This window comes from Camellia sinensis, chromosome 6 (genome assembly GCF_055761805.1).
Source record: "Camellia sinensis isolate YWXY chromosome 6, ASM5576180v1, whole genome shotgun sequence".
Lineage (NCBI taxonomy): Eukaryota > Viridiplantae > Streptophyta > Magnoliopsida > Ericales > Theaceae > Camellia > Camellia sinensis.
Window position 1 is genome coordinate 145,505,443 of NC_138966.1, and position 12,478 is coordinate 145,517,920.

General features: G+C 35.9%; 1 protein-coding gene across 1 annotated transcript; it reads left to right on the plus strand.

Moving 5' to 3' along the window:
• The first annotated feature begins 1,235 nt into the window (after positions 1-1,235).
• On the plus strand, positions 1,236-2,192 carry LOC145793667 (uncharacterized). Its single transcript, XM_082876531.1, has one exon. The coding sequence runs from the start codon at positions 1,236-1,238 to the stop codon at positions 2,190-2,192; it is 957 nt and encodes a 318-aa protein (XP_082732657.1).
• The last annotated feature ends 10,286 nt before the right edge of the window (positions 2,193-12,478 follow it).

Consider the following 12,478-nt stretch of genomic DNA (forward strand, 5'->3'; position numbering starts at 1 on the left):
ATATAGCAATAACAAGTTATAAAGCATACCATTGGAGATGCTCTTAAATAAGGGTTCATTTGGGAATAATTTTTTAGCCTGACTTTTTTGTTAATTTAGCCTGGCTAATTAATTTAGTTTGGGAAGAATTTTATTTTTTTAAGAAAAAAATGAAATAATTATAATTTGAATGTTATATTTTATCTTAGGCGTGGTTTGGGAAGTGGGTTGGCTTTTTAGTTTTTTTGGCTATTTTAGCCTGGGGCTAAAAAGTCTGGTTTAGGAAAAGCTTTTGGTTTATTTGGCTTTTTTGTGAGAGAAAGAATGTAATAATTATGGGTTGGATGTGATGTTTTGTTTTATTGGGCTAAAAAATCTATTTTGTTTTTTGTGACTATTTTAGCCCCAAACCCACTTCCCAAACAATGCTATTGACTTCCTTAATCTATTTTATCATTTTGTACTTTTTTAATCCCAATTAATTTTTAACCAACTATAACTTAATTTAGTTTTCTCTTTTTTTACTCTATATTTAAACTCTATTCTTTCCGTTCATCTCTAATAATGGCCCTGTTTGGTAGAGCTGTGGGAAAGTGCTTATAACTTATGCCTAAACAGCTTATAACTTATAACTATGAGCATAAGCTGATTTCTGACTTATAAATTAAGCATCTCCTTCCCCACTCAAACAATAAGCTGATTTCTGACTTCCAAAAAGCTATAAGCTATAAGCTATAAGCTAAACCAAACACATCAAAATAGCCTAAATTAAGCTGAAAGCTGAAATAAGCAGCTTTTAAGCTGCACCAAACAGGCACAATGATATGGTATACCATAAAACACTATGGATCTAATTTGAATAGAGATACTACCGATCTAATTTGAACAGAGAGTTAAATAGCGATTCATATTATAAGAAAAAAATAACTAGCTAAAATAACAATAGAATAACTACTTTACTGTAATACTGCTTGAGCTTTGAGCTTTCTTCTACATAGGGAGTTGGCTACATGTAAGGCACGCCACCGCATGGCCCAATTTATTTCTAGGACAACCCGAATAGTGCTCATTACATAAGTCATTTCAATGTATACTTGTAAAAGATAAAAATCAGGCATTCTAAGATTTAAAAAATTGAGTCAATGGCAGAAGATGACCATTAGCATAACAACCTGATACTCTCCACGGAGGAAGAAGACCATCTGATCCGAAGTACTAAGAAGATCAAAAGCTCTAGTAATCTTGTAAGAGAGGACATGGATGAAACTATGGCTGCCACAGTAGAACCCAGTTCAGAGACCCACCAAGGGGTTCTTGAAAAAGCAAAGATCTCTCACATACGATCATTCCAAAAAGCATTGGCTAAGCCAAAGCACATGGACTACCTTTTCGACAGTAGGGTGGACATCCTATCCTCTGATAAGGAAGATGATAGTCCACAAGAAGTATCCATGGAAGACAGAGAAGTAACAGATTCCTTGGGGACACCCAAAGTCCTCTTACCCCAAAAATTACTCCAGAAAATCAGAAAGCCATGGGAAAAAGCTTTAATCATCCGGCTGTTAGGGAAAACAATTGGGTACAGAATGTTATGTACCAGAGTCAAAAGCATCTGGGGGCTGCAAGAGGAATTTAATAAGATTGACTTGGGTAGTAATTTCTATCTCATTAATTTCACTATACAGGAGGACTACACGAAAGTATATACAGGGGGCCTATGGGTGATAATGGACCACTACCTCACGATTCGCAAATGGGAACCAAACTTTAAAGCATCGAAAGCTTTTGAAACCACAACCGCGGTCTGGGTGAGGTTTCCGGAGCTTCCGATTGAGTATTACCAAGGCAAAGTCTTGTTCGATATAGCAAAAACAATTTGGAAACCTCTCAAATTGGATATGACAACCGCAATGGCCACTAGGGGTAAATTTGTCTGCGTCTGTGTGGAACTGGACCTATGGAAACCATTACGTCCCAAATTCTTCTTGGAAGGTAAATACTATACCATAGAATACGAATCCTTACATGCATTTTGTTTCTTTTATGGTAGGGTGGACCACCGGAAAGAGAGCTGCCGATTCAAGCCGAACAAACCTGGACCAGAACCAAAGCAACTAGCCATTTTCGGTGAAGCCAATCGTTCAACGGCTACTGACAAAGACAACGTTCACCCTCAACTTGATCTAAACCAAGATGAAGAGTATGGGCCTTGAATGATTGTTACTAAGAAAAATCGCAAGCCAACAGGGGACCCAAATGCTACCCCCAGGCCAATAGATTTAAATACTTAGAGCAAACCCAAGAGGAAAATGGAGATCATCCAAGAGAACAAAAAATGAATAGAATGGGCCAGGAAAAGGCCCAAATGAACCCAACAGTTACAGCTGCCAATCTTTAGAGCAATGACCCAAAAGGTAAAGCCATTATAGGGCAAGCACAATATAAGCCCTCAGAGCCTAGAAATAATGGTAATCATGAGTTATCCAAGGAGGCAAGCTCAGCCTCTCTCCCTAGGGATGTAGGTCCAAATCCAACGGGTGCTGCACAAGATCGTATTCCTATCTGTCCTTTTGAGGATGGCCCCTGCCAGAAGCAATCAGAAGAGGTCAGGGCATTGAAACCTGATGCTCATTCTACAAAGATAAACATGAGTGAAGCCCCTACAACCCTTGACCAGGGGGTTAGAGTTCTTCCCTCATCTTTCTTCCCCACTTTACCTAAAGTTACCTTAGCTAAGGAAGGAGAACCTCCAGACCCAGGTATTACATATGGCGAGAGCAGAGGATCCGAAGATAACAGTGGCAGAGCATCTGAAACAGAACCATCCTGTGAGTTTGTTGCACGAACCAGAGAAAGAAGCACTTCACCTTGTCATCTTCGTATGGTGGATAGAACAGATACAGCTGAGAATTGAGCCAAGTTGGGCCAACATAGCAGGAGCCAAACATCATTCGATCCAGATGGCTTCACTGAGATCAGTGGAGGACGACCATCGCTGAATCCGTAGTATACTTATAGATCTTGACCTCAGTTCCCTACCCCTTTTTCCTTTTATGGATTCTATCAATCTATTGTTTTGGAATTGTTACGGAGCCAGCAATAAAAATTTCAAGAGAAACTTGGTGGAGATATCAATATCCACAAACCTAAGATTCTGGTGCTCCTAGAGACGGAGGTCGCCTTCAGTATAATGGGTAATTTCTTCAACAACATAGGATTCACAGCCTTGACAATGGTAGATCTAGTGGAAAGAGCGAGAGGCATCTGGCTAATTTGGGGTACTAACCATGGGAATGTTAGAGCCTCCCAAGTTAATTCTCAAGTTATACATGCTATAGTTCATAAGAAAGATTATGAAGAATGGGTTTAGCTGCTGTTTATGCCAATCACAACCCTACTCAGAGGAACACCCTGTGGGATAATCTGGAGGAAACTGCGAAAAGTATGGATAAACCCTGGCTTGTTGTAGGAGACTTTAACGATTATGGCAACCTCAGCGAACGAAGAAGTTTTTCTATAAGGCACAATACTACCAGATCTTAGAAATTTTTGGATAGGGTTGATAAATGCAATCTTCTCACCTTGGGCAGTTCTGGACCCAGCATGACATGGGCTAATAATAGGCAAGGCATGGCCAACACAATGGAGAGATTGGATCGAGCCATGCGCAACACAGGCTGGAGAGCTATGTTTCCTGAAGCTACTGTTAGAGTTCTTCCCAAAACATATTCAGATCATTCTCCCATTGTGGTGTACATGTAAGGTATGCACTCTTTAACTCCTCAACTTAGGCCTTTTAGACTTGAGGCTGCTTGGATGTCTCATCCTAGCCTTCCTGGTATTATCGAATCTGCTTGGACTACTATGAACCACAAACTTATTGACTCCATGAATGAATTCACTCAGAAAGTTAAAATTTGGAATCGTGAAGTTTTTGGTAACATCTTTAAAAGAAAAAGGAGACTCTTAGCTAGAATTGAGGGCATTAAGAGATCCCAAGTTGTGAACTTTAACCCCAATCTCCATCACCTTGAAAGAGACCTGGTCAGTCAATATAACTATACTTTGTTTCAGGAAGAGGTCCACTAGTTCCAAAAATCTAGAAGCAAACATATTACTTTGGGGGATAGAAATACTAAGTTCTTCCACATATCCACCATCACCAAAAGGAGGAAACTCAAGATAAATGTCCTTAAAAATGAAGAGGGTAGTTGGATTTCTAATACTGAAGGTATTAAACAAATCATTGTTCACTACTTCCAGGACCTTTTTAATTGGGTAAACACTAACCATTTGGCCAACTGGAATAACACTACCAAGAATAAATTCACCAAGGAGGACAATGATGGTTTGCTAAAACCCCTCACCAACTTTGAAATATGGAAAGCTACTAAGGCCATTGGGGCCTATAAAACCCCGAGGAAGGATGGGATTCAAGCTGTCTTTTATCATCACTATTGGACAATTGTAGCCAAATCTACCTGTGATTTTGTAAGAACTTGTTTTTCTAACCAACAAATTCCCAGAGAGATTAATGAAACCCTTATTGTCCTTATTCCTAAAGTAGAGAATCCCATTAGTATTAAACAATTATGTCCCATTAGTCTCTGTAATGTTACTTACAAGATCATCACTAAATTAGTTGTCGATAGAATCAGGCCTCTTTTAGATAATATCATTATCCCTAATCAAAGTAACTTCATCCTTGGTCGCAGTACAACTAATAACATCATCATCACCCAGGATATTATCCATACTCTTAGGCACAGGAAAGGGAAAATAGGTGGCATAATTTTCAAAATTGATCTGGAAAAAGCTTTTGATAGACTCTCTTGGAGATTTGTTTATGAAACCCTTATTGAATTTGGCATTAACATGGGTTGGATTAACTTGATCATGAGTTGTATTACTAATGAAAGATCTTATGTTCTCTGGAATGGAGAAGTGCTTGAGGGTATCACTAATGGGAGGAGCTGAGACAAGGAGACCCCTTGTCCCCCTACATATTTGTCCTATGCATGGTGTGATTATCTAACATGATTAACATTAAAGTGAGAGAGGGAGGTTGGAAAGGAATTAAGGCCTCTCAAAATAGCCCCTTCTTATCCCACCTATTTTTTGCTGATGACCTGATTCTTTTTGCTACGGCTGATCAAGAAAACTGTGCTACCATTATTAACATTCTTGATGAATTCAGTAGTATCAATAGGAGGACTGCTTTGGCTCTTAGTACCCAATGTAGCATTCCTCTTACATCTAACCTTGGTAAATACTTGGGAACCCCTTTCTTCATAACAGAATTTCCAAGAATACTTTCAATGAACTTATTGAGAAGCTTAAAAAGAAGCTATCAGGTTGGAAAGCCAGATATTTTTCTCTTGCAACTAGAACTACCCTTGTGAAATCTGTCACTTCAGCCTTGCCTAGCTATAACATGCAAACCATGGAACTTCCCAGATCTCTTTGTGATGAGTTGGATAGAATCAATAGAAACTTCCTATGGAGAGATATTGAGAACAGGAAAAAGGTTCATTTAGTCAACTGGGATATGGTCTGTAGAAGTAAGAAAGCGAGGGGTTTGGGAATCAGAAAAGCTCGGCACCAGAATGCTGCCTTGCTTACTAAACTTGGCTAGACAATCATTAATGATAACGATAAACTCTGGTGTAAGGTGCTTCAAAGCAAATATCTTACTAACAACACCATCCAAGATTGGATTGGCACAAAGAGAGCATCTCATGTTTGGAGAAGCATTGTGAAACAAAAGGATACCCTTAGAAAAGATGTCAAATGGACTATAGGGAATGGGGAAAAACTTTTACTTTGGAGAGATTGGTGGTGTGGAAACCAACCCTTAATCTATCCTAACAATCACTACATGGATGAACAAGCCATTGTTAGCAATATTTTAGATGATGAGGGAAATTGGGATCCCAGAGCTATGGAAAACTGGATCCACCCCCAAGATGGGGAGGAAGTTTTGCGAATTTACAGGCCCAGATATGTTACTTATACTGATACTCCACAGTGGAATGGTTCTTGTAATGGACAATTCTCCACTGCAGCTGCTTACAATCTTATCACCCAACCAGGTGAGCCTGGTACTGATTGGAATTGGATTTGGAAAATCAAAGTCCCTCAAAAACTAAGAAGCTTCCTTTGGCTTGTTCTTCACGGCAGACTCCTGACTAACCAAATGAGATGTATTAGAAATATTGGCACTAATGATTTATGTCCCAGGTGTGATACTTCCATTGAAGACATGAATCACCTCTTGAGAGGGTGTACTAAAGCCAAGGAAGTTTGGATTACTTTCCAAGATGAACACTGGTGGGTGGAGGGTACTGCTACTCCTCTCAATGAATGGATAACTTCAAATTTGAAACTAAAAGGAAAAATGTTTTCAAACATAAAATGGAATATTTTTTTCACCATTATTCTTTGGCAGATTTGGAAGGATAGAAATAGAATGGTTTTTGACAATGTTACCATATCCATTCATGAGAGTCATAAAACAATTATGGATTATGCTACTGAAATCCAAGAGGCTTTTCAATTTCCCTTCCACCCCTATTACAACCAACCCAAATTAATTGGTTGGTGTTACCCCTTTGCAGGTAAACTCAAGCTCAACACAGATGGATGCTCCAAAGGTGACCCTGGGCAGTCTGGCTATGGAGGATTGCTAAGAGATGAAACTGGCCAATGGGTTTGGGGCTATTATGGCAAATTAGGGAATTGCACCAATTTGGAAGCTAAGTTGTAGGCAATCTACAGAGGCTTGACAATCCTTTTTCAAAAAGGCATCATGGAAGCTGAGATAGAAAGTGATTTAGAACTGGCTATCAATCAGATTCTTCATGGAGCCAGCACCAACTCTCCTTATAAAGCTTTGATTAAAGATGCTAAATTCCTCTTGACCAGGTGTAAGAGCTCCCCAACTCACATACTTAGAGAAGGGAACCAACATGCAGACAAGCTAGCCAACTTAGGAGTAGAACAACAAGACCATGTTGTAATCCTTGAAGATCCCCCTGTGGGTGTTAGGACCCTGTTCATTGTTGATATGACAGGAGTTAAATATGAGAGGGATTAATTCCCTATTCTCCTTAATTTGTTGTTTTTCTTTTCTTTGTTTCTGTATTTCCTTTGAATCAAAAAAAATAAAAATAAAATGGAAGAAGATAAAAATCAAGAAAAAATGTGAGTTGTGCATTGCATTTATATGTAATTTTATATAAAATTATATAAATTAAAAATTTATATAAATAATTTTATAAAAATGTATAAGTTTAATACAAATTTATATAATTATACAAGTTTTCATAAATTTATGCAAATTTATGTTCAACTAATGTATTTTTGTATGATCACCAATGTAAATTCGTAAAAATTAAATAATTTTGTATAGGGCCACATATGATGTACATTGCACACCGGATCATTTCTCAATTAAATGTATGTTTGTTTCAATTTTTCAAAAATTATTTTTAGATGAGTTTTTATTTATTTTAAATAAATTTTCTTTTTATATTTTAGTGAGTTTTTTATACTTTTTAGATATATCTAATCAAGATACATTTAAGAAATTAAAAAATGACTTAAATCTTAAAAAAATTATTAAAAACAAACAAAAATTCGAACAAAAAACTTTGTGCATTTCTATTCGGATTTTTGTTTGTTTTTAGTGATTTTTTTTTCATATTTTGATTAAATTTTTTTTACTTTTTAGATGCATATAATCTTGATGCATTTAAAAAGTAAAAGAAAAAAAAAGAAAAAAAAAAAGCTGACTAAAATATTAAAAAATAATAATAATAAAAACAAACAAAAACTCGTTTATAAATAATTTTTAAAAATTAAAACCAAGATACATTCTGATTGTGTCATGAGAAAATCTCATTTTTTTTTAAAAGAAATTTTCTCAATGACTCATCCACCGATACTATCTTTAACATCTTCAAAACATGAGAAATCCATAACATGCAAAGTCGATCACGCTTGCGTTCTATCAGCATAATGAAGGCAGAAGTTTAGTGGTAAACAACTAAACATACTAAACATACAAAATGTCGCTCTTTGTAGCTCTCTCCCTCTCTCTCTATTGACTCGCAATTGACCACATTTAGGACCAACTGGGATAAAAATACATAACTAAGCAAAAATTGGATGATAATCAAGAGTTTATCAATTTATGTCTTACAAGTTACAAGCAATGGATTCATATAGAAATCTTATGCAAGAATATATTATAATACATCTTTTGCATCATTTGATGAGAGAGATGAACTTTTTTTTTGTTGTGGATAAGTCATAAATTAAGAACAAAAAAAATATACACACTTTTAAGGGGCATATCCCAGATAATACAAAAAATCTATCGCTACCCCCCATAGAGGGGGAGAATAGAACAAAGTATAACAGACCCCACAAACACTGGGGAAACACTAGAAATGTAACGCTCCCAAATTAATTACACAATTCAATTCCCAATATCTAATTCAAAGTGATATAAGTAAAATAAGAAGCTTTTATTAATTGGAATTAATATACAAAAGGTGACACATGTAGTGTATATTCATAAATAGTTCATCTTGAATCTATAGCATGTGTTACAAATAGTAATAAAGAATGAAAACTAAACAGGTATTTATATGTCCTAAAGGCTTACATCTTTCTAAGGCTTCGCTTGGTTACAAGAAAATGAGTCAAAAGCTCAATATACATAAAGCCCTAGGCTTGAAAAGAAAGTAAATACGAAATGAACATAAGTGAGCTTCAGCTCCACAGTCCTCCTAAGCTAAGTCCTTAGCGGAAGCATATCACCGACACCTGAAAATATATTTTTCCCAAGTAGGGTAAACCAAAGCCCAATAGAGACAATCTAACACAATGCATGAATCTTAACAAAGATATAAACATGAAGCTTATATATAATGCTTGTGGCAAATTCATTTACAACTCTTTTGCAAACCATGCCATGCCAAGTTTTACATCACAATCCATGTTATCTTAATCCATTTTTTAATTCAATTCATTTTATCTCAATTCATGAGTTATCTCCGTTTATTACAAACAACCGAACTGAGGATACAACTCAATTGTTTTCAAATCAATCTAGCCATCACACAACACTCTCATTTGTCATTTTACAGAAATTTCGTCCGTGGGAATCGGCGTCCATGTACACTTAATGTTTTCGAGACTTTCACCCTGGACACACAGGCTAACTTAATTCAATAGAGTCCATCAATTTCTCCTCCCAAATATCATACATATACAATGTATTAAAATACAGTCATATTCAATGACAATCAATAAGAGATTAGTTTCAATTCACCTAATCATCATGCAATTTCTACAACAATCATGGCTATCCTCCACTGATAGCCCAAAACAGATATTCTTAAAGAGATATACAATCTCTAAAATAAATAAATTATCTAAATTTTCATAGGTGATAGGTAATACATATCAAACTCTACCATTTATATAAACATTTATTCAATTTCACATTTTCAATACCGATTTCATTAGTTTATACAAAATAGTAATTTAAACTGTTTTAGGGCAAAACTCCCATTTATTCCAAAATCCACCTCGGATATCAAAATCACCAAATTTACCAGAACAAAATCTCACATTTACTCCCATAACGATTTTTAACACATACACTTAATGTGACATCCACCTCCTTAATTAAGCAATTTAATTAAAGTGAATATGTGCATAAGGTTAATTATGTGATTATATGTTATTATGAAGTGCTATTGTGATGCCTTGTGATTATTTGACTTGTGTTATTGTGGACAGATAGGTTAAAGTGAATATTAAATCTATCTGATTCGTTAATTATTAATAAGTTAGAATTAAGAAATTAGGTCAGAATTAGAGTCTAATTCACCTTGGTATAATTTAATTTAGTGTAATTAAGAGTATTAAATGATGAGAGTTAATTTAGGTTGAGTGAATTGAATTTAAATTAGTTTAGTTTAGATGATTTATTAGTTTATTTAGTATGAACCTTGTGTGTATGATCAAAAAATTTGAGTATGACTCATCAATTTGACCATAAGTTAAGAGAGATGAATAGTGGACTTGGTGGACCTAGGTGTATACACGTAAAGAGAGAGAGAGAGAGAGAGAGGTTTTGAAAGTACAACATAGAATAGAGAGAGAAGAAAAGAGAAGGGAGAAGAGGAACCTTGAAGGAGGAAAATTAACTCTTTACAATTTGTCAATTTAAGGTAAGACTATTATCTAAATTTCTTACAATTGAACTTCCTACATTCATCATCTTCTTTAGGATGAATTCTTGGTTAATTGGGAGTTTATGGTAGTAATTGACCAACTTGATCATGCAAACTAAGTTATTCTAGCTTAAATAGATGAATTCCATGCATGCATGAATATATCATAACATTTTGAGTTTGAATTTCACTCAGGTCATACATGCATGTGCCTATCCTGACTTGGCCTCGTTTGGGGAGTGGCTATTTTAGCAAAAACGTCAAAAAGTTACTAAAATTTGTCACATCACCTCTCTACTTTTCTGCACATCTTTTCGTAAAAAGCCAAAAAATTACTAAAATAGCCTGTTCCCAAACAATATCTTAGTATTGAGAATTCATCTTGTTTGAAAGGCTTAAACTTATATCTTTACATGCATGGTATGTAATAAAATATTTTTTCCCAATTTCAAGTTTGAGTTTTGAGCAATTGGCACCTTTTGGGCCTTGCTTTGGCAAAATGATCTTCAATTTATGATATTCTATTAATTTCTAGATATTTTCTGAAGTTTTGGCCCAAGAAGGATGAGTTTCAAGTGTTTAATTCAAGTTTTGAAGTTTAAACGCAGTTCTAGAAATTCCAAAATTCGCACTGTCCGCTCGAGTGAGGAAAGTGTCGCTCAAGCATGAAAATCGAGCTCCCAGAAGTTTTACAAAATTTTATAGGTCGCTTGAACGACCAAAGTGGCGCTCAAGTGAGGACCCTTTTATTCAGTCTTTCGCTTGAGCGACCGTCAAGCGAGAATTTCACGCAACCAATACTTTTGCCAAGTTTCCAAACCACTCACATATTGCATGTCCACTCGAACGAAGGAAGTTGCACTCGAGCGAGACCCCTATTTTCAACAATTTTTGTTAAGTGTTTCCGAGTGTATTTTAGCATCTTCATTGCATCATAGGCATTCCTAGGCCAAAATTAAGACTTAGTAATGAGGATAACATGTAGAACCCACCAATCCCGGGTGTAATTCAGTACGTGTTCATTTTGTAACTGTGTAGGTCGCGCACTATAAGACATCTGAATCGCCTAACTCCGTCTGTTGCTTTGGAACCAAAAGTGAATAACAATGTTGTAAAGATATGTTCAATTGTAATTATTTTCTGATCGATTAAATGTATTATTTTCTGAAATAATATTGTTTATCGAATGAATATTTGTCCTATTTTATGAACTGTACTCGTGGAATCCATAGCAACTAACTGTTACTGTTACTGCTACCACTACTACTACTGCTACTACTATTATTATTTACTATTACTGTTACAGAGATCTCTGTCAGTTCTAATCTTTGAAACTACTGTTACTGTTACTGTATGGATGACCATCAACTGACTATTCGGTCTATTAAGACCAACTGTACTGTTCCGCTATTAGATGTACCACGTATGACTACTATGATTTCTAAATGACTGATATGACATGAAATATGAGACATTGATTGAATAACTAATCTACAGATACAATTGTCTATTTTAATTACTGAAAGGACATTTATTCTTAACCCCTTTACACAGTTGTTATTCACTGGGCTCAGCTCACAGTTTATTATGTATATGTAGATGACTGAGCATCGGGACAAAGTTAGTGGCACCGACCTGAACCCTTGTTTTTGTCAAGCCATCTATTGTGCCTTATGGCGAGGTTCCGAACCTCCATGTATCAAGGCGTTTTGAGTGGTTCAAACCCACCCTTTTGTTTTTGCTAAGTGTAATGAATGTTTAAGACTTTTGTTTATGTTGTCCTTGAGGAAGAGATTAAACCCCTAACTCGCACAATGTTCTATATATATATATGTGTGTGTGTGTGTGTGTGTGTGTTTATTCATAAATGGTTGAATATGGCTATGTATATGAAAGTTTATTTTCATTCAGGTCCTCACAGCTCATTGGACACTCTCTTTTTGTTGATTGGCTTCCGCCAACCCCTTTATATCGTATTATTGTCTTTATTGTTAAATAGGCCTTTGGTAATTGCAGATTATTGGCCGGTTACGACACTAAACCCATAGGGGCGGGTTTTAGTCGCGACACTTAAAAACCCCTCTTTTGATTTTAAACCAAAACCCTGGGTTTGTTCAAAATCACCTCAAGTTCAAATGTTTCTTACACGTCAACGAATAACCAAGTTAAAAATCATATGAGAGTGTAGAAAAATCCCTACCTCAAGTTTAGAAACCGAGAGAGAGAATGGAGACACTTCAAACACACCA

Excerpts from the sequence above, each read along its gene's own strand:
- LOC145793667 (XM_082876531.1), top strand. The coding sequence starts at position 1,236 with ATGGATGAAACTATGGCTGCCACAGTAGAACCCAGTTCAGAGACCCAC.